This window comes from Cetorhinus maximus, chromosome 2 (assembly GCF_964194155.1).
Source record: "Cetorhinus maximus chromosome 2, sCetMax3.hap1.1, whole genome shotgun sequence".
NCBI classification, from domain to species: Eukaryota; Metazoa; Chordata; class Chondrichthyes; order Lamniformes; family Cetorhinidae; genus Cetorhinus; species Cetorhinus maximus.
Genome location: NC_135880.1, coordinates 17,401,611 through 17,424,163, shown reverse-complemented (window position 1 = coordinate 17,424,163; position 22,553 = coordinate 17,401,611). Strand labels below are relative to the sequence as shown.

At 45.4% G+C, this 22,553-nt stretch overlaps 1 protein-coding gene across 1 annotated transcript in view; it reads right to left on the bottom strand.

The window, feature by feature from the left end:
- Positions 1-2,666: 2,666 nt before the first annotated feature.
- galntl6 (polypeptide N-acetylgalactosaminyltransferase like 6) overlaps positions 2,667-22,553 on the bottom strand; it is a 1,368,692-nt gene continuing 1,348,805 nt past the window's right edge. The window contains exon 13 of the mRNA XM_078557596.1: positions 2,667-2,834. Within this exon, the coding sequence (XP_078413722.1) occupies positions 2,667-2,834 (168 nt within the window). The remainder of the gene's footprint in view (positions 2,835-22,553) is intronic.

Here is a 22,553-nt window from a genome sequence, read left to right as displayed (position 1 = left end):
AGAGTCGTTGAACATTTTTAAGGCGGAGCTAGATAGATTCTTGATAAACTAAGGGGGTGATAGGTTATCAGGGGTAGGTGGGAATGTGGATTTGAGATTATAATCAGATCAGACATGGTTTTATTGAATGGCGGGGCAGGCTCGAGGGGCCAAGTGGCCTACTCCTGCTCCTAATTCGTATGTATGTTAGTGGTGTTATTTCTGCTCTTCTGCCCTCATTGAAGGTGCAAGGTGGGGTTGAATAAGCTGCTGCTATCCTGTAGGGAGGCTGGCAGCTGGGACGTGCAGCTGAAGAGGAGTGAAATGCAATTCAGCAGAAGTACCTTATAAGGAGCTGGCAATCACCTATCAAGTAATGATAGCACTCTCTGAGAGAAGAGGTACTTTGATTCCTCTGCTACCATGGCTGGAGCTCTTCAGTTTTACTGATCAAAGTCTTCCCACTGTGTACTTACTCACTGACCCTGGCAGGTTGCTGACAGTTTGGGAAGCCAGTGTCCTGACTGAATCCAGGGTTAAAGAAGCTCTTTAATTGCCTTTTTAATTGCCTGAATTGGTTCCCACCAGATCCAAGGAACTTCCCCACTGGCCTCGGAACCCAGAAGATGGTGGGATCACATTGACCTGACGTCAATTTTAGGAAATATAAATCTCCCCCTCCCCCACCCTCACCCACCAAACCCGCCTCCTCTTGGCTGGGAAAATTCTACCCAATGTTTGAGGTCAATAGCCTGTCGTCAGATTTCAAACCTACCTGGGCCTGCCAAGGGTTTTGAAATGGAATGAGGGTGTGGCTAGGTATTCTGCAATTTTTGTAGAAACTTTCTTTGCACAATACACTGTGATGCAGTTGAAAAATTAACAGGGCGGGAAAGGGCCACGATATTCTGGGATAGACAGCAAGATTATGAGGTAGATATGAACATATTCTACATAATAAAGAAAGTGAGTAAATGGTTTATTTCTGGTTCAATACATCCAATTTTATACACAATATGGAATAAACTCATGGGTAATGGACAAACCAGTAGGATATGGTGATTGATGCTTCCAAGTGAGGGGATCGTGAAGTGATTGATTAGAAGATGCTGGGTGGATGTCCTAAATACTTGTTCAAATCAGAACCTGGCACTTTAGACTTGATATGGTACAGAAGAAGGCCAGGAGTGAGAACATAGGGATCCAGTTACGACTAACTGTGATTGGTTTCCAGTGAGGCAAACCTCCTCTGATGAAGCTGAAGACCTCCAAGCGATGAAACCAACCTTCTCTGGAGTATAATGGATGTCTTGTGCTGCAGTCAACCAGATCGCAGAAATACATTTTTGTAGTGAGCCACGCTGCTGCTTATGAGAAGCTTCTGCTGCCTGCTGTAGGCCTAATGAGAACTCAGACCCATAGCTGTCCAATGATCATTTAGTGACTATCTGCCTTTGAGGAGGTATGTGGGACCCAGGCTCTCCAGGTTGCAACCAAGGCTCAGCCTCACTCTGAGCCTTGGCCCATCCTGCAGCCTTCAGCAAGACCTGAGACCTCCATATCTGGCCATGCCAAACACAAAGTGGGTTTCTGATTCATGCTTGCATGCTTCAGGATGTGCACCGCACATTTCTGAATTTTATATAGTATTCTTATTTATTCATAGAATGTGGGTGTTGTGAGGAAGGGCAGCATTTATTGTCCATCCCTAATTGCCCTCGAGAATTGCCCTTTTCTACTTTCCACTCTTCTTTGTGACTGGCCCTTATACGTGGCAGAATCCAAGCAATATTATTCATGAAGATTTATTGAGAAATAATGTGCAGCAATTGCTGGGAAATGCTATGCCCAGTATATATCACAATATATCATTTTAATAAAGTCATGTTATTTTAGAACAAAATAGTGCAAAATGTTGTTTCTCAGAAACCTAATAAATATTTCAGTCCTCTGAAAGGAAAACATTACGTTCTGTGTGATATGGAAAATGAAGCAATTGATGCCGATTTGCAATGAAACATTTCCTGAAATTCCCATCACCCAAATTTGCCAATAAATGACTCATGAAATCTTTTCTCCAATTTAATTCATACAAAAAAAGTGAAAAGAAGACAACTGTTCACAAAACCCAAATAGGGCCAAACAAAAAAGCTCAGTATAATCGTCGAATCCTGGACAGCTCTCCTCCACGGTATTGTCAACAGGTTTCACCTGGTATCAGCCATGCACTCCTCTGCTGACATGTCAAACTGTGGCCTGCCCTAAAGCAAAAAGTGCAATCAGCATCCGGTTAAAGATACACAGAGGCAGGATTGACCTGAGAATCTACAGAATTCCAACTCTCTTTGATTCAGTCCAATGTACCAGTAGGTGAACTAGAATCTGTCTGCTCTTGACCAGCAAGGCATTCTCGTGACTGCTCGAGTCTGTCCTTGTTCCTGCGACAGCTGGTGGGGCTCTTTTTTTTCTTCATAGTGCGTCCATCGTGTTCTTGATTTCGGCTACGGCTATCACTGATCCTGAGAATAAGCCCACCACACCCCTCCCCAGATCCCCCCCCCACCCATACCCCTAACCCCCGTAGCTATGAAACTCAACACCTGAATGAATTGATCCAGACGCTGACAGTTTCTGCCAAAGGACCGACTCGCCAAATTCGCACGTTCTCCGCTGTGGCAAAGACATCTCTATGAGCTGGAGTTACTGTTGAATTTGTCTAGAACAGTCACGTTGACATGTTGAAATATCCACTGCTGGGTGTGCACCGAGGGGTTACATCGGCTCATGAAAATCTTCTTGTCACCTAGATTGCAGTCCATGCAGCTGTTGCTCACTGGGTGATACAAGGTCTTGTCCTAAGGAGTCCAAACATAAGAAAGGTGAATTTTCAGCGCCAGTGTAATACAGTGTCACAAGAATAATCCATCTGCCACAGCACTGTGCTCACTCATCAAATTATAATATTCGGAAGAATTTTTTGTCCTGCACGCTTTCAATTTGAAGGCTTCAAATACCAAGCTTGGAATATAGGAACAGGAGGAGGCCATTTAGCCCCTTAAGTCTGTACCGCCATTCCATGAGGTCATTGCTCACCTGTGACCTAACTCCATACACCCGTCTTTGCCCCATACCGCTTAGCTCCTTTGGTTAACAAAAATCTATCGATCTCAGGTTCAAAATGAACAATTGGTCTAGCATCAACTTTTTTTGGAGATATTTGTACATGGGATGTGGTCACTGCTAGGCAGGCCAGTATTTATTATCCACCATGAATTGCCCTTGAGAAGGTGGTGGTGAGCTGCTTTCTTGAATCACCGCAAAAAACAAAAATGATGATGGATCAATTGTTGATTTTGAGTATGAGGTTGATCGTTTTGTCAAACTGCCCTTTGCTGAAAAAAGTTCCAAACTTTTGCCACCCTTATTGTTTGGAAGCATTTCTTAACTTCACTTCTGAAAAGTCTGGCACCAACCAGCGTAAATAGTTTCTCTCAACATACCTTATCATTTCCCCTTTATATCAAACTAGGGAAATCACCCCTAGTTTGTGTACTTGTGTTGGTGTCATAAAACCTGTTGACATGGGTGGTACTGTTGTTGCCTGGCAAACTGACCTCTACTTTACCACAGTCCGAAAATCTACTCTCCTACATTTCCTCCCGCCATCTCCTGGACCAGTGAACATCAAGTCATCATCTCCAGGCCTGTCACTGATCTCATTTCTTCTGGAGATCTTCCTTCCAAGGCTTCCAATCTCATAGTCCTCCAAACCCGAACACCCTGTTCCACTTCCTTCCCAGGATCCACAAATAGTACTGTCCTGGTAAACTCATCTTTTGAGCCTGTTCTTATCCCATTGAACTGATTTCTTCCTATCTTGGCTCTATTTTTTCTCTCCTTGTCAGTCTCTTCCTGCCTACATCCACAACTCTTCCAACTTGCTCCGTCACTTTAGCAATTTCCTGGCCTTAACCATCTCCTTTTCAATCCAGTCTTTCTGCACTTCCGTCTCCCATCAGGACCGTCACAGAGCTCTCCACTTCTTCCTTGAATGGGAGGCCCAACCAGTCCCCATGCATCACCACTCCCCTCTGCCTGGCTGCACTTATTCCCACAAATTTCTCCTTTGACCCATCCCACTTTCTCCAAAAGGCATTGCTATGTGTAACCACCTGGGTCTTCGCTATGTCTGCCTCTTTGTTTGTAGGATACGTGGAACAGCCCTAGTTTTATTGATGGAATTTGAACTCATGAGCTCTGGATTGTTAATCCAGGCCCCTGGGTTACTTGTCCAGTAACATAACAATTACATACCATATCCTGGATTTTAGCCTGGATGATGTTGTAGGGGGTAGATACTGCCTTTAATAGCAAGGTCATCAATGTGTGCAGTGTGGGGCTGAGACTCCCTATGTCAAGAGCTCCTGCAGCCAAACCTTCAGTTGAAATCTGGTATATGATCGGCACAGGAAAATTTTACCCTACCAAGCTTAACCCAGCTGAAATGAGGTCCGCCTAGGGTCCAGGCTAGGATCATTGTGTAAATTGCCAGATAAATAACTTAAAACATATAAGCAAAGTTAAAAACTCTAGAGAAACAGCTGGTGAGAATTAGCAGATGATAAAGGAAGAAATTTGCCGGTAGATGAGGCGGCCAGAAAGTTTTGGAAGCTGTTGAAACAGCTCAATTTGTAAGTGGGATGCTTACGTCGGCAGAGTTAGTAGCGGAGTTCGGCAGTAGGAATGATCTTAGAGGATTTTCTAGAAGTTAGAAGTAGAAAGTTAAGCTGAAGCTTAATAGGTATAGGGATGAAGAAAGCAACTGAAGGGATGTTATGAACAAGTTTATGATGAGTTTCCAGAGAGAAGGAATGAGAGATATGCTGGGAAAGCAGAGAAACTGACTTGGTCAACCAAAAAAAGATGGGGAATTTTCCTTGTTCTTAAAAATGGAGGTGGAGACCTGAAGGCAGTAGGTAGCCAATGTAAGTAATTAAGAGGCCTACGAAGGCTGTTCTTCAGCTCGGACTGAAATTTTGCAGTCTTCAGGCGGGACCCCTGTGGTGCCCAAAACACTTCCAGTGAGAGGAGGTGGCCTCCCAGCGGTAGATCAGTGGGCTTTTTAAACACTACCCTCCCACCCGCGATGGTTACAGCTATGGCCAGAAGCTGCTCTGTGGAGGGGATTCCCAGCCTGGAAGCTGTGTCCTCTTTCGATTTTTACATTTTTAAAAAATGCCTCAAGATGGTGGTGCCCTCACTGTCTCCTAAATACATCAGCAGCTCCCACCTCTGACAGCAGGATTGTTGATGTATCATTGCTGGAGAGCCTACTATTGGCCCTGCAGCCTCAGGAAGCTGCCCACCTTCCTTACTGCATAGTCACCCTCTGGTGACTAATTAGCCTGTCACTGATAAATCACATTAAGGGTCTGACGGATTGTGGGGTCAGGGCTCAGGAAGTTCTCCTAATGTTGGGTTCCTGACCCCAGAAAGAAAATCCAGCCCAAAGTTTCAGATTGATGATGACCCTTCATTAGAACTGTCTTGTATACTGCTAAATTTTTAACGTCTTTCTGTTCTGATGAAAGGTCATTGTTAATGTTAATTGTATTGTTAGGGTTAATGATAAGCAGTTGGAGGGTATTGATTGTGTAAGTTTCTTGAGCACATTTCAAAAGAGACTGGTTGGGCAGATCGGAAGATCTCCTCATTAGCCTGCTCCTGGGCCTGGCCAAGGTTGGCCATCAACAGGTCCAGGCAGCGGGCGGTCGAGGGGGTTACCGGCATGACTGCCTGTCCCTCTACTGTGACTATGTTCGTGGCTGGGTGGCCCTGGAGAGGGAGCATGCATTGTCCACCAGTACGCTAGAGGCCTTCTATGATCGGTGGGCACCACGGGGGCTGAGGTGTATTATCACCCCCGGAAATAACAATTTGATTTGATTTTGTAAGTTTCCTTTCACGCTTTTGCTTTAGTTACAGTCCCCAATCAGGGGCTGTCACCCCCTCCGATTTATTGATCTTCAATTTCATTTATTGATTTTTGTTTCTCAAAAAGGGTCTATAAAAAGAGACTGGGCGGGCAGATCGGAAAATCTCCTCATTAGCCTGCTCTGGGGCCTGGCCAAGGCGGCCATCAACAGGTCTAGGCAGTGAGTGGCTGAGGGGGTTGCCGGCCTGACTGCCCCTCTTCCGTGACTATGTTCGCGGCCAGGTGGCCCTGGAGAGGGAGCACGTGGAGTCCATTGGCATGCTTGAGGCCTTCCACGACTGGTGGGCACCATGGGGGCTGGGGTGCATCTTCACCTCCGGGAATGAGATTTTGGTTTAGTTAGCTAAGTTACCTTTGACATTTTTGTTTTACTTACAGTGCCCCACAAAGGGGCTGTCACCCACTTTGATTATTTTATTTGATTGATTATTTGTTCTATTAAAAAGAGCATTATAAATAGAGACTGGGTGGGAAGATTGGAAAATCTCCTAATTATCCTGCTTCTGGGCCTGGTCAAGGTGACCATTAACAGGTCCAGGCAGCGGATGGTTGAGGGGTTGTTGGGCCCGACTGTCTTCCCCTCTTCCGCGGCTATGTTCGCCGCCGGGTATCCCTGGAGAAGAAGCGTGCGGGGCCTGTCGGTACACTTGAGGCCTTCCGTGACCAGTGGGCACCACGGGGGCTGGAGTGCATGTCAGCCCCTATAAATTAGTTTTGATAAGTTTCCTTTAACATTTGATCCTTCTGTTACAGTGTCCCTTTAAGGGGCTATTTCCTTGTTCATTACTTTATTAGTTTATTTTATTGATTTGTAGTTTTATTTAAAAGAGTGACACTGGGGTGTTGTTAGGTGGGATATATGTTGCAAGGTGGAGGTATGTAATGCTGTATTCTGTGAATGAACCGACTATTAAGAAGTGGATTTGTGTCTCCTGTCATGCTTCACCTACTGGCTTGGGTCCATTTAACAGTCTCACTCTGTTTTTCGCTCTACATTCTTCTTCTGATAACTCTGTTTTTCTCTTTAGACAGATGATGCCTGGCTTGCTGAGTATTTTCAGCATTTTCTGTTTTTATTTCAATTGCAGCAGTTTGTTTGTGGTTATGCAACACAAGAAACTGTAAATATAGCATATGTGTACTTTGAACATCAGATATACGCATTCACAGTCAGTCACTGTTCAAAATGTCCAGTTAATAGAAATCAGTATAACAGGTAGACCGAGAATGGTTTGGAATGTTTCAACTTCAGTGGAACTCGGTTCCGATGGAAGGACCCCAAAACACAAACCTGCCTTTCTCTTTCAGAAACATCGTGTTTCTTATGTCTAGCGTTTGCAAATCTTTCTTTTCACATTTACTTAGGTGCTGGATGTCACTGAACTGCTGAAGTAATTAGATTAACATTACTAAAGTAAAATAACTCTTCTGAATGGAAAGATTTAGAACATCTGATTAGGGATTCTCTGAGGTCCAATTTGAAACGACTAAGTGATGTTTTCAGTGTTGGTTTTGCTAGGTGCACCCATTTCAACAATGTTTTCATTGCAATATTTGGTGGAGAGAATGGTTGTCCAAAACCACATTCCTTGCCACCACTTGGAAAATGCTGGAGTTTTCTCTCCCCAAACTATTCCCCCCAGAATTGTACTCAACCACAATCTGTAACCTCATGGCCCGGCATATCCCCCACTCTACCATTACAGTGTAGGAGGCCATGCCAGAAGCAGCACCAGGAATACCAAAAAATGAGGTGTCAACCTGGTGAAGCTACAATACAGGACTACTTGCATACCAAAAAGCATAAACAGCAAGTGATAGACAGAGCTAAGCCATTCCACAATCAGCGGATCAGATATAAGTTCTGCAGTCCTACCACATCCAGTCGTGAATGGTGGTGGACAATTAAACAACTCACTGGAGGAGGAGGCTCCATAAATAGCCCCATCCTCAATGATAGCGAGCCCAGTACATCAACACAAAAGATAAGGCTGAAGCATTTGAAATAATCTTCAGCCACAAGTGCTGAGTGGATGATCCACCTCAGCCTCCTCTGGCTGAGGAGGCTGGTGGTCCCCAGCATCACAGATGCCAATCTTCAGCCAATTCAATTCAGTGCACGGGATATCAAGAAATGGCTGAAGGCACTGGATACTGCAATATTCTGGCAATAGTATTGAAGACTTGTGCTCCAGAACTTGCTGTGCCCCTAGCCAAGTACAGCTACAACACTGGCATCTACCCGGCAATGTGGAAAATTGCCCAGGTATGACCTGTATGCAAAAGGCAGGACAAATCCAACCCGGCCAATTACCCGCTCCTTCAATTTACTCTCCATCATCAGTAAAGTGATGGATGGGGTCATCAACAGTGCTATCAAGTGGCACTTGCTTAGCAATAACCTGCTTCCTGACGCTCAGTTTGGGTTCTATGAGGGCCACTCAGCTCCTGATGATTGCACAATGTTCAGCACCACTCACGACTCCTCAGATACTGAAACAGTCCATGTCCAAATCTAGCAAGACCCGAACAATTCCTAGGCTTGGGCTGACAAGTGGCAAGTAACATTTGTGCCACACAAGTACTAGGCAATGACCATCTCAAACAAGAGAGAATCTAACCATCGCCCCTTGACATTCAAAGGCATTGCCATGGCTGAATCCCCCATTAACAACATCCTGGGGCTTACCATTGACCAGAAACTTAACGGGACTAGCCATATAAATACTGTGGCTGCAAAAGCAAGTTAGAAGCTAGGAATCCTTCAGCGTGTTACTAAATTCCTGACTTTCCAAAGTCAGTCCACCATCTACAAGGCACCAGTCAGGAGTGTTAATCAATACTCTTCACTTGCCTGGATGAGTCCAGCTCCAGCAACACACAAGAAGCTCATCACCATCCAGGACAAAGCAATCAGCTTGACTGGTACCCAGTCCATAAACATTCAACCTCTTAACCACTGACACACAATGGCAGCAGTGTGTACCATCTGCAATGCAGGAACTCACCAAGGCTCCTTAGATTGCACCTTCCAAACCTACTACCACTACCACCTAGAAGGACAAGGGCAGCAGATACATGGGAACACCACCAGCTGGAAGTTCCCCTCCAAGCCACACACCATCCTGACTTGGAAATATATCGCCGTTCCTTCACTGTCATTGGGTCAAAATCCTGGACCCCCCCTCCCTAACAGCACTGTGGGTGTACCTACACCACATGGACTGCAGGAGTTCAAGAAGGCAGCTCACCACCACCTTCTCAAGAGCAATTAGGGATGGGCAATAAATGCTGGCCCAGCCAATGAAGCCCACATATTGTGAATGAATAAAAAAAACCCCATCCTCTGCTTCAAAATAGAGCCAGATATTTTACATCCACCTCCTAAGAGGGTGTTGTCAACCATGGATTTCCATTGGATTGATCCATGATTATGTTTAGCAAAGTACTACTGGTCTGCCATTGCCTTATGCAGTATAGTTGACCAGGAAACTCTCTCACTCTTATGACCAGGCGTATTGGAAGGATTTACAGCCTGATAATCAGCCTGTTTGGACACATTAAGAACACACCTTCCATGAACCCAGAGCTGCTGGCCCAGAGGCAGGGAGGCTACCGCTGTGCCACTAGTCCTCCTTTTTACATCCACCTGACTCAGTTTAACCTCTCAACTAAAAGACGTACCTCCATCATTGCAGCACTGGAGTGTCAGCCAAGATTTTGTGCTTAGGTCTCGTGAGTGGGACTTCAACCCATGACCTTCTGATGAAGGTGAGAAAGCTTCTACTAGACCTGAAGAGACCGATGCAGTGCAGTGCTGTCTGTGGCAAGAGCGAGTGCACCTACTGTGCAGCACTAAAAGGAACACTAATGGTCAGTCTGGCATAAAACTTGGCTTCACCTCCTGTGGACATGCTGCAATACTAACCTATAGGGGTGGTGCTGTGCAATTGCACAGGAAACAACCTTCAATGCAGGTATTTTCATGCAGCATCAGCTATATTTTGACAGGGGATTGAAAGCTCGGTTGCTCTGTTGTGGTTTTTGTGGGCTCACAACTGCAGCGAGGGTTCTTACTCCCTTGATCATTGCCTTGCATTTCTTAATTCCTCGCCCCTTCAGTCCTGTAGAGAGCTGCTAATAGGTTGAGATGCCCTTTGAATATTTTTGGAAACTTCCTCTCCCCCCCCCACCCCACCCCGACCCCCAATCCCCATCACTGCCCCTATTATCGTGAAACATTCCATTTTAGTAGCCCTCTCCTTTCAAATTTGGCTTGATCTTCCTCCCAATATCTCTCTTGTTTTGCATCCGGTGCTGTGTTTAATCATGCAGATCAGCTGACACAGGACAACTGAGTGTTAACAGCACTTGACCTGGCAGGTGGAATTTTCACCACTTCTTAAATCATTTCAAACTGATTTACATCTGAGAATAAAGATGGGCCCCAGAATGTTGCCAACTCAGCCAACCTCACTAACATGGAATTGGTCCAGATTGTTTTGTATAACCACCTGCAATAGCTGTTAGGATTATATTCACAATTGTGGATGATCTACAGCACAATGTAAGCAATTAATGAAGGATGGGCTCAGCTGAAGTTCTCAGCTGCCAAACCCCTTTTCCAAGAAGATTATGACTTTGAGATCCGGGAACACCTGTTATATGAGGCTGCTTCTTGTTCCAAGCAGAACACAATGCAGAAAAGAAAAACTTGCATTTACATGTGACCTTTCACAATCTTGGGGTGTCCCAAAGTGACTGACAGTTAATTAAGTTCTTTCTGAAGCATCATTATTGTGGAAACGTAGCAGCTAATTCATGTGTGGCATGTTCCCACAAAGTGCAGTGAGATAAAAGGCCAGTGATATTAGTTGAGATATAAATACTGGCCCAGGACACAGGATCCTTCCCTGCTCTTTCATGAAACAGTGCCACGGGATCCAGGGCCTCAGTTTAATATCTCATTGAAAAGACAACAGTGGAGCACTCCCTCAGTACTGCATTGGAATATCAACCAAATTATTTGCTTAAGTTGTTTGAGTGGGATTTAAACCCATGACTTTCTGACACAGGTGCAATACTGCTACCACTGAGTCACAGCTGACACCATGGGTGGAATTGTCTGCCCTCTGTTTGGAGGTGGGGAGGGCATTTAAACAGGTGGAATGGTGGTGGGTGGGGACCCTGCCGCCTTCCTGCCTCCACCCCCATTAAGGCCATGGCAAGAAGGCCTAAGGACAGCCTTCCTGCTGCCGATTGAGGCCCTTAACTTGGTGATTAATGCTCACAATGGCTACATCCCCCTGCTGCTGGTATTAACCCAGTGGTGGGCAGGCCTGTTGCTACATGCGGAACATGACGAGCAAGCCTGTGCGACCTGCTTATGGTCTCCCGGGGCGGGGAGAGGGGAAGGGTCTCCCACTCAATGGCACTCAGCATCTGATTGATGGGTCTGGCATTGGGAAGAGGGGGCACTGGAAACCACCTCCTTGCTCTTGCTGCTGACTGTCCGTCCGCCTGCCCCCCACCCCCCATGACTTCCACTCCTTGAAACCCCTCCTGCTATCACTTATTTGTGGCCTGGGTTACTCAGTGATCCTGGGCCTCTGGTGGCTGTCATTCCAGCGGCCACCACCACCTCCCTGGTGATGCTGCTGAGCCAAAAAAGCTGCCAGCCTCTGATTGGCTGGCAGCTCTCAGTGGGCGGGACTGCCCACTCCCAGGGTTCTGATGCCATGGAAGGCCACTCAGCTGTCTGATTGGCTCGTGATTCGGCGGCCCATCGCTGAAGTAGGCAGTGCGGGTCTGTTATTGGCTGGCAGGAGAGACCCTCATCGCCTCCACATCGCCATGTAATGTATTCTACTCTGGGGAATGTGGGTTAAATTTGCTTGTTGGCTGTGGCTTGTACATGCTGATGGTGTGGCGCCAATTGTCAGTGAGCCTCCCCACTGCTCCAGCTGTTGGTAATCTGTAAGAAGCAGTGACAGCCAAAAAAATTACAATAATGATGCGGCACAACTGTTGAAATGACAGTTCACTCAGCAATCACAAAAGCACAACCCTTATAAAAGTAGAGAAAAACAACATCTTAAATAGTAACAAAGAATGTTGCCTTATTTGTTAATCAGCTATCACACCCATTGATGGCATAAAACAGTCATCCTTTGGAAAACAGGGGAGTGAAAAGGTGTATACCTCTTTTGTGCTGAAAACTATCTGCAAACAACATTGTTGTACAAGGATGATAATCAAAGGCCTGATCAACCCACATTCTCAATTGTCCTCTAAAGTCATAAGGATAAACCCTCTTACTGTACAATATTGCTGCTTGGTAACCGAATAGAACAGCTTGTTTGAATGTACGTTGATCACACCATGTCACATCGCAAGGCCCTATGAGCACACAGCAAAATATAATATATGTAAAGCCCACAAACACTGCATTTCCCACCTGTGAATCTGAGCTTGTTTTATGAATGTGAGAAGCTTTTGTAAACTCATGCAAACTTACATACTTAAAGGCTGGAAACTGATTTCAGTCTATATGCAGGCCTGAAATAGGTAGCGGGTTATGTGAGCATGAAGTCAGATGTCCAGGGCTCAGCCAAAATTCAGGCTTGGGCCTTATCAACATATTGCTGAAGAGCTGTGGAAGCCTATTTGGTGTCCGGAGATGGTTCACTGGTTCTACCAGGGCATAGGAATGTCAGCTGCCTCAACATCCTGGGGCTTATGATTGACCAGAAACTGAACTGTACTAGCCAAATAAATACTGTGGCTACAAGAGCAGGTCAGAGGATAGGAATCCTGTGGCGAGCGACTAACCTCCTGACTCCCCAAAGCCTGTCCACCATCTACAAGGCACAAGTCAGGAGTGTGATGGGAATATTCTCCATTTGCCTGGATGAGTGCAGCTCCGACAATACTCAAGAAGCTCGACACCATCCAGGATAAAGCAGCCCGCTTGATTGGCGCCACGTCCACAAACATTCACTCCCTCCACCACCAATGCACAGTGACAGCAGTGTGTACCATCTACAAGATGCACTGCAGGAACTCACCAAAGCTCCTTAAACAGCACCTTCCAAACCCATGACCACTACCACCTAGAAGGACAAGGACAGCAGATGAATGGGAACACCACCACCTGGAAGTTCCCCTCCTAGACACTCGCCATCCTGACTTGGAAATATATCGCTGTTTCTTCACTGTCGTTTGGTCAAAATCCTGGAACTCCCTCCCTAACAGCACTGTGGGTGTACCTACACCACATGGACTGCAGCAGTTTAAGAAGGCAGTTCACCACCACTTCCTCAAGGGAAATTAGGGATGGACAATAAATGCTGGCTTAGCCAGCGATGCCCACATCCCATGAATGAATATTAAAAAAAACGTGCAGAGGCCCTAAAGTGAGCGTGAGTCAGGAGGTGAGTTACTCGCCACAGGATTCCTGGCCTCTGACCTGCTCTTGTAGCTACAGTATTTATATGGCTAGTCCATTTCAATTTCTGATCAATCGTAAGTCCCAGGATGTTGAGGCAGCTGATATTCCTATACCCTGGTTGAACCAGTGAACCACCTCCGGACACCAGATGGCCTTCCACAGCTCTCCAGCAATATGTTGATGAGGCCCGAGCCTGAATTTTGGCTGAGCCCTGGACATCTGGCTTCATGGTGATCATCCCCTCTGGATGGGATGATCTGCTGAAGAAGAGGGGGACAATCGAGAGCACCCTGAGGTAACCAAGGTAAGGTAGGGACTGCAATCCAGAGAGTGATGGGGAGGGACAATGGGGTGTGATTTTAAGGGAAGGAAATGGACGGTTGGAAAGGAGAGGACAATCCAAATTTTGGGTGGTAGGGGGGAATTGGGAGGGGGAGAGTGATCGGGATATGGCCATTTGGGGCCAGAAGAATCTCTAGGACTGCAATGGAGGCAGGAGGAGCAAAAGTCTTCTTTCCAATTCTACATTCAGGTAAGAACTTAACATTTTGGTGGCTGGCCCAAATAGTCTCTGTTGGAACACATTCTTATACCACATGTACATATAGCAACCAGCACTGGCTGCATTCAGGGCGGTCCAATTTTGGACAAGGGGCCTCAAAAAGGTGCGAAGGTCTCTATTTAAGGGACTGTTTCAAGCATGGGCTTTGAATGTCTGTTACCAGAGCCTTTAACAATATGGTGGGTGGCACATTTCTGGTGTGAAATATGTGGATATTGACTACTAGCCATGTTGGTTGATTGGGCATCCATCTCACAACTGCAAACTGTAATCAACAAGATTCCAGGCCGAAGTATCTGTTTTGGGCTGAGCAAAGATCCATGTAATTTCCATGATGAATGCCAATCATTTTTTACTTTAATGAGAATCACTATTATCCCCATATTGGAAACTGTTGGATTATAAACGGTCTTCGCATTTCAGTCGTAAAACATTTGGTACAATTGTATTCTAGGCACACAGGAATGAAGGTTGGCCCAAAATATATTTCAGCAGAAGATTTGCCTTGGACAGCTGTGTAATGAATCTTGAGTCTGTGCAATAACCTGGCAAAAAATAACCTTTAAGGTGGACAATTGGAGTAGAGGTGTTTGATCTTCCATTGTATTGAATCGATTTAACAATACGTTTTTGTCAGGAATAAAAGCTGATCTATTTATTTTTGGTGAGGTGTCTCCATTCGCGTGGGGGCTGGGGGGTGGGGGGGTGAGGGGGAAATTGCTTAGGATGAATTTTTGTGTCCATGGGCACTCGTTTATGTGACAGATTTATAGAATTATAGGAGGCCATTCAGCCTAACACAACCGTGCTGGATCTTTAAAAGAGCCTCTGATTTAGTTCCACTCCTTTGCTCTTTCCCCATAGTCCAGCAATTGTTTCCTTTTCCTTTTCAAATATTTATCTGAACCCCATTGGAAAGTTGTTATTGAATCTGCTTCTAATGTCCATTCAGGCAGTGCATTCCAGATCAGTACAACTCACTGCATAAATAAAAAATTCTCGTCATCTCCCCCTCTGGTTCTTTTGCCAATTACTCTCCTTACCAATTCTTGCCATTAACAGCTCTCCCTATGTACTCTATCAAAACCCTTCAAAATTTTGAAGACCTCGATAAATCTTCCCCTCTGTAGCAGTGCTGTAACATAAATGCAGTATAATAGACCCTCTGCCCTCTGACTACACAAAGAGAGATGTCAGTGCTGATGAATGGAATGTTGTTCCATTTTGTGATAGGAACAGCAAACAATCTCAGCCAGAGCCAGATTGAGACTAAAGCTTCTTTCATTTTACGCTTGTGTCCCGGGCAGCCAAAAACAATAACAATGCAAACTTGCAGCCATCGCCAAAAAAAAAAAGCAAGTGTTTTCAGCTGCTGGCCTTAGTAGCATCTGGCAAGTTTACGCTGCTGATATCACTGGCTGTGCAACACATGCCTGCCTTGGGAGAAGATAGCACTAGGAAAGCACTAGAGTTAGGTAAAAGCAACTTAATTTCTCTCAGTCTGTCTGACAATTCATCTTACCCAACTTCAGGAAGAAAATGCCTTTACGTTGCTGATCTGAGGTAAGCATTCAGGCCAACCACTTGTTCCCAGGCCTGGACAGTTGCACAAAAAAGCCTTTATCTTATCCCTTTCAAGTCTTTTTCTGCATTGTGAATTACTGTGATTGAATTGCAGTACATTTAGATTGCACAGTCCAGGCTGGGCGCGCACGTATATGCTGAGGTGTCAGATTGACGAGTCAATTGCGGCATTGCCAACACCTGCAATTTTGTTAAGGATTTATTGAGTTTGCAGCATTGTGCTAATCGGCATGATTCATTGGAATAGACAGGAGAGAGAAAGAAAGAGAGAGAGAGAGAGAGAGAGAGACCAATGTCAGTTGTCTTTATATTAATTTAGTGCTGATTCAAAGGTTGCTCACAACCAGAGGCAACACCAAAGTAAACTCTCTGGGCTTTTGAAGGCTGGTGGCCAGGACAACCCAGTTCAAAAAAGGACAAAATTTAAAGCATTTTTTGTGCAACTTTTTAAAAGAAATTGTTCTTGTGATATAGGCAATGCTGGCAAAGGCAGCATTTATTGCCTATCCCTAGTTGCCCTGAGAAGCTGGTGGCAGGCTTCTCCTTGAACCACTGCAGTACCCATGCAGATGGCACTCTCACAATGGCCCTGAGTCAGGAACTTCCAGGATATTGCCCCAGCAATGATGAGGGAGTGGTGATAGATGTCCAAATCAGGCTGCTGTGTGATTTGTAAGGAAACTTGCAGGTGACGGTGGTCGTGTGGCATTGCTGCTGCTGTTCTTTAAGTGGGTACAGATTGGAGTGGGACGGTGCTATCATAATGGATCTGATTTGCAGGCCAAAAATACTTCTAATAGCCCCTCTGTAAGAAGGAAGGGAACAGAATCCCCTACAGATGGTCTGGGCATGAGTTTCCAACTCAGCTATTGTCTCCTTTAGGTGAATTGTCATTACTTGGTCTTCCTGTAATTCTCGCCCCTGAACATCATTGTCCTCCCCAGAATTTTCCTTAGCTGGTCTCGTAGGGCTGTTCACCTGTATCTGCAGCTGAGCATCATTTATACTATTGACCAGTGACATTCCTGTATTAAACACTATGGCCGCGTCATTCAGCAATCCATTCTTGCAACTCCCCAAACCAGCGTGGCTGTTATTAACTGGTTTATATAAACCTTTTGTCCCCATAATTCTGCTCATTAAATTGCCAGAACACCTCCTTTAACAGTTTCTCATATAATTTTTCTGTTTCTGGGCAGCTGTGCCTCCGTTAAGTTAAGGATGACAGACACTACCTCATAATATACGTCGTGATAAAACACCTCCCCTCCATTTCAAGAGAAAGAGACATGAGGGCAGATGATCAAAGGCTTGGTCAAAGAGATAGGTTTTAAGGTACCTCTTAATGGAGGATAGAGAGGAAGAGAAAATGCAGTGTGCTTGCACACGAACAGGGAGCTCATCCTGAGTGAGACAGAGCCAGAGTGGATATTGGCAATTTGGTGCACAGTGGGAATTGAACTGGTAAGTCTGTCTCTTTAATTTCTCTTTAATTTCTGTAAGTTCAGTAGTATAGTTATAAGGCTGGTAAGGTAGCTGACTCAGCTGACTGTATGACAATTAACTGTCAATCACCTGAAGCCTGATTAGGGCCTGAATAGGTGTTAATCACTATTTGAAGCGTAACTAGTGAGAGTCACCTCAGCTCTGTTTAAGAAAGGGACTATCTGGGAGCACACTACAGTGTGCTTGCACACGAACAGGGGAGAGACCTCATCCTGAGTGAGACACAGCCAGAGTCGATATTGGCAATTTGGTGCACAGTGGGAATTTGGTGCATAGGGGAAGAAGTGCTCTTTGCATTTTTTCCTTGCTATCCAACTTCTTAAATCTTCAAAGCGTGGTCTTGCCCTGCTGCAGCAGCAGAGGCTTCAAGGGAAAGGAATGACTGGAAAGTAATGGGCAAGGTCGGGTAAGTATTTACTACTTTCATTGCTTATAGTTTAAGGTCTTTTTGTGGTTTATAGTTTGTACATTCTATAGTAACAAGGATCAGGAAAGAAGGGCCCTAGAGTAATTGATTTAAAAGGTTTAATTTAAAGGGATAAGTCATGACAGGAGAGCTCAAAGCTGTGGTGTGCTCCTCATGCTCCACGTGGGAAGCCGGGGACATTTCCAGTGCCCGGGACCAGCACGTGTGCAGATGTGTGTCCAGCTGCAGCTCCTGGAAGCTCGGGTTTCCTAGTTGGAACGGCAGCTGGGGACACTGTGGAGCATCCGTGAGTCTGAGAGCATCATGGATAGCACGTTTAGAGAGGTGGTCACACCGCAGCTGAAGGGACTTGAGGAAGGAAGGGAATGGGTGACCACCAGGCAGTCCAAGAGAAACAGGCAGGTAGTTCAGGAGTCCCCTGGGGTCCCGCTCGCAAATCGGTATTCCATTTTGGAGGCTGATGAGAGCGTTGGTTCCTCCAGGGAGTGCAGACAGAGCCAAGCTTCTGGCACCACAAGCAGCCAGTCTGTACAGGAGGGGAGGAAGGGAGGAAGAGCAATAATAATAGGGGATTCTATAGTCAGGGGAACAGATAGGCGCTACTGTGGCAGTCAACGTGACTCCAGGATGATATGTTGTCTCCCTGGTGCCAGGGTCCGGGATGTCACTGAATGGCTGCAGGGCATCCTGAAGGGGGAGGGTGATAAGGCAGAGGTCATGGTACATGTTGGTACCAATGACATAGGTAGAAAGAGGGATGAGGTCTTGCATCAAGAATTCAGGGAGTTAGGCAGTAGACTAAAAAGCAAGGCCTCTCGGGTTGTAATCTCTGAATTACTCCCAGTGCCACATGCTTGTGAGCTCAGAAATAGGAGAATAGCGCAGATGAATACATGGCTTAAGAGTTGGTGCAGGAGAGAGGGTTTTAGATTCCTGGATCATTGGGACAGTTTCTGGGGAAGGTTGAACCTTTCTACATCTGAACCAGAGTGGGACTAACATCCTTGCGGGCGGGTTTGCTAGTGCTGTTGGGAAGAGTTTAAAGTAATTTGGCAGGGTGAGGGGACACAGAATGTTAGCAGAATAGGGACACATCATAATACAGTAAAACAATCAAGTCTGAGGGAGTACAGCTGCTTTAAGTTTCAAGGGAGTAAGGCAAGGCTGGATGGCCTCTACTTTAATGCCAGGAGTATTACAGGCAAAATGGATGAGCTAAGGGTGAGGATTGATACGTGGAATTGTGATGTTGTAGCCATCACTGAGATATGGTTGAGGGAGGGGCAGGATTGGCAGCTCAACATTCCGGGATATAGAATCTTCAGGCGAGACAGGGGAGGGGGTAAAAGAGGAGGAGGCATTGCATTATTAGTTAAGGAGTCAGTTACTGCAGTAAGGAGAGATGATATCTTGGAGGGGGCATCGAATGAAGCTTTGAGGGTAGAACTTAGGAATAAAAAAGGGACAACCACATTATTAGGTATTTATTATAAACCCCCAGATAGTCAGTGGGAAATTGAGGAGCAAATATGTGCACAATTTGTGGAAGTGTGTAAAAACAATAACAATAGGGTAATTATATTAGGTGATTTCAACTTTCCCAACATTAATTGGGATAGACATAGCGTTAAGGGCTTGGATGGAGTGGATTTCTTGAAATGTGTACAGGAGAACTTTTTCGGTCAATATGTAGAGGGTCCAACAAGGGACGGCGCAGTGCTGGATCTAATTCTGGGGAATGAAGCCGGACAGGTGGCTGAGGTGGCGGTGGGGGAGCATTTTAGTGATAGCGACCAAAACATGGTACAGTTTAAGCTTGTTATGGACAATCCAAAAAAATGTTTTGGATTGGGGGAGAGTAGATTTTAGTAAGATAAGGCAGGATCTGGCCAAGGTAGACTGGGAACAGCTTCTTGTGGGGAAATCGACAGTGGAGCAGTGGGGGGTGTTCAAAATGGAAATGGGGAGGGTACAGGCTCAACATGTTCCCTCTAGAGTGATAGAAAGGAGTAACAAGCCCAGAGAACCATGGATGACCAGAGATTTTCAGGTTATGATGAGAAGGAAAAGAGAGGCTTTTAGCAGGTACAAAGGAAGCAAATCAGCGGAGGCATTAGTGGAGTGCAGAAAGTGCGGGGTGAAGCTTAAGAAAGCAATTAGGAGAACAAAGAGAGGATATTAGAAAGCTCTGGCTGGTAAAAGTAGGGAAAATCCCAAGATATTCTATAAGTATACCAATGGGAAGAGGATAACGGGAAGAGGATAACCAGGGAAAGAATACGGCCCATAAGGGACCAAGGGGGCAATCTATGGGTGGAGCCAGATGACATCGCTAGAGTGTTGAATGAATACTTCACATCCGTCTTCACCCAAGAGAATGAGGATGAAGGTATCGAACTTGGGGAGAGAGACTGCGAGGTTCTTAAGCAAATTGATGTAGGGAGTGACAAGGTATTGGAGGTGTTGGCAGGCTTAAAAATGGACAAATCTCCAGGTCTGGATGATTTGTGTCCCATACTGCTGAGGGAGGCAAGGGAGGAGATCGCAGGGGCTCTGACCCAAATTTTTAATTCCTCTCTGGTCACGGGGGAGGTGCCAGAGGATTGGAGAACAGCTAATGTGGTTCTGCTATTTACGAAGGGTTGTAGAGATAAGCCAGGGAACTACAGGCCAGTGAGCCTCACGTCAGTGGTAGGGAAACTATTGGAGAAAATTCTGAAGGAGAGAATCTATCTCCACTTGGAGAGGCAAGGTTTGATCAGGGATAGTCAACATGGCTTTTTTGAGGAGGTGACCAGGTGTGTAGATGAGGGTAGTGCAGTTGATGTAGTTTATATGGATTTCAGCAAAGCCTTTGACAAGTTCCCAAATGGGAGACTTATAAAGAAGGCAAATGCACGTGTGATACAGGGTAATTTGATAAGGTGGATTCAAAATTGGCTTAGTTGTAGGAGACAGAGGGTGATGACAGAAGGCTGCTTTAGTGACTGGAAGCCAGTGTCCAGTGGCGTACCACAGGGATCTGTGCTGGGTCCCCTATTATTTGTCATTTATATAAACGACATAGATGACTATGTGGGGGGTAGGATTAGTAAGTTTGCGAATGACACAAAGATTGGCCGGGCAGTTAACAGTGAGGTTGAGTGTCTTGGGCTTAAGGAAGATATAGATGGGATGGTCAAATGGGCAGATAAGTGGCAGATGGAATTTAACCCTGAAAAGTGTGAGGTGATACACTTTGGAAGGAGTAATTTGGCAAAGAAGTATTCAATGAACAGCATGACACTAGGAAGTTCTGAGGAACAAAGGGACCTTGGCGTGTGTGTCCATAGATCTCTGAAGGCGGAGAGTCATGTTAGTGGGGTGGTGAAAAAGGCAGATGGGACACTTGCCTTTATCAATCGAGGCATAGATTACAAAAGTAGAGAGGTCATATTGGAGTTGTATAGAACCTTGGTGAGGCCATAGCTGGAGTACTGTGTGCAGTTCTGGTGGCCATATTAAAGGAAGGATGTGATTGCACTAGAGTGGGTGCAGAGGAGATTCACTAGGATGTTGCCTGGGATGAAACATTTAAGTTATGAAGAGAGGTTGGATAGACTTGGGATGTTTTCGTTGGAGCAGAGAAGACTGAGGGGTGACCTGATCGAAGTGTAAAAGATTATGAGGGGCATGGACAGGGTGGATAGGGAACAGCTGTTCCCCTTAGTTGAAGAGTCAGTCACAAGGGGACATAAGTTCAAGGTGAGGGGTGGGAGGTTTAGGAGGGATGTGAGGAAAAATTTTTACCCAGAGGGTGGTGACGGTCTGGAATGCACTGCCTGGGAGGGTGGTGGAGGCGGGTTGCCTCACATCCTGGATGAGCACTTGGCACGTCATAACATTCAAGGCTATGGGCTAAGTGCTGGTAAATGGGATTAAGTAGGTCGGTCAGGTGTTTCTCACGTGTTGGTGCAGACTTGATGGGCCGAAGGGCCTCTTCTGCACTGTGAGATTCTGTGATTCTGTGAAAAGGGAGGGAGACAAAAAACAGGTAACTATAAGCCAGTTAGCTTAACATCTGTCATTGGAAAAATGTTAAGAGTCTATTATAAAGGATGTAATAGCAGAGCATTTAGAAAACATAATGTAATCAAGCAGAGTCAGCGTGGCTTCATGAAGGGGGAATCATGTCTGACAAATCTTTGAGAATTCTTTGAGGAGGTAACAAGCAAGATAGATAAAGGGGAGCCAGCAGATGTAATATATTTGGATTTTCAAAAGGTGTCCGATAAGGTACCGCACAGAAGGCTACTTAATAAGATAAGATCCCATGGTGTTGGGGATGGTATATTAGCATGGATAGAGGATTGGCTAACTAATAGAAGACAGAGAGTGGGATAATGGGGGGATTTTCAGGATAGCAACCTGTAACTAGTGGAGTGCCACAGGGATCAGTGCTGGGAACACAATTATTTACTTGGATGAGGGTAGTGACTGCACTATTTTCAAGTTTGCAGACGACACAAAAATAGGTGGGAAGGCAAGTGGTAAGGATGACACAGAGTGTACAAAGGGATATAGACAGGTTAAGTGAGTGGGCAAAAACTTGGCAGATGGAATATAATGTGGGAAAATGTGAGGTTATGCACTTTGGCAGGATGAATATAAAAGCTTAATATTATTTAAATACTGCAGAAAGCTGCATCACAGAAGGATTTGGAGTCCCTCATGAATGAATCACAAAAAGCTAGCAAACAAGTTTAGTAATAGGGAAGGCAAATGGAATGTTGGCCTTTATTTCAAAGGGAATGGAGTATAAAAATAGGGAAGTCTTACTCAAACTATACAAGGCACTAATTAGACTGCACCTAGAATACTGTGAACGGCCACGCCTAGAATACTGTGAACAGTTTTGGTCCCCTTACATAAGGAAAGATATACTGGAATTGGAGGCCGTACAGAGAATATTCACTAGGTTGATCCCGGGGATGGAGGGATTTTCTTATGAGGAGAGTTTGAGTAGGTTGGGCCTGCATTCATTGGAGTTTAGAAGAATCAGAGGCAACCT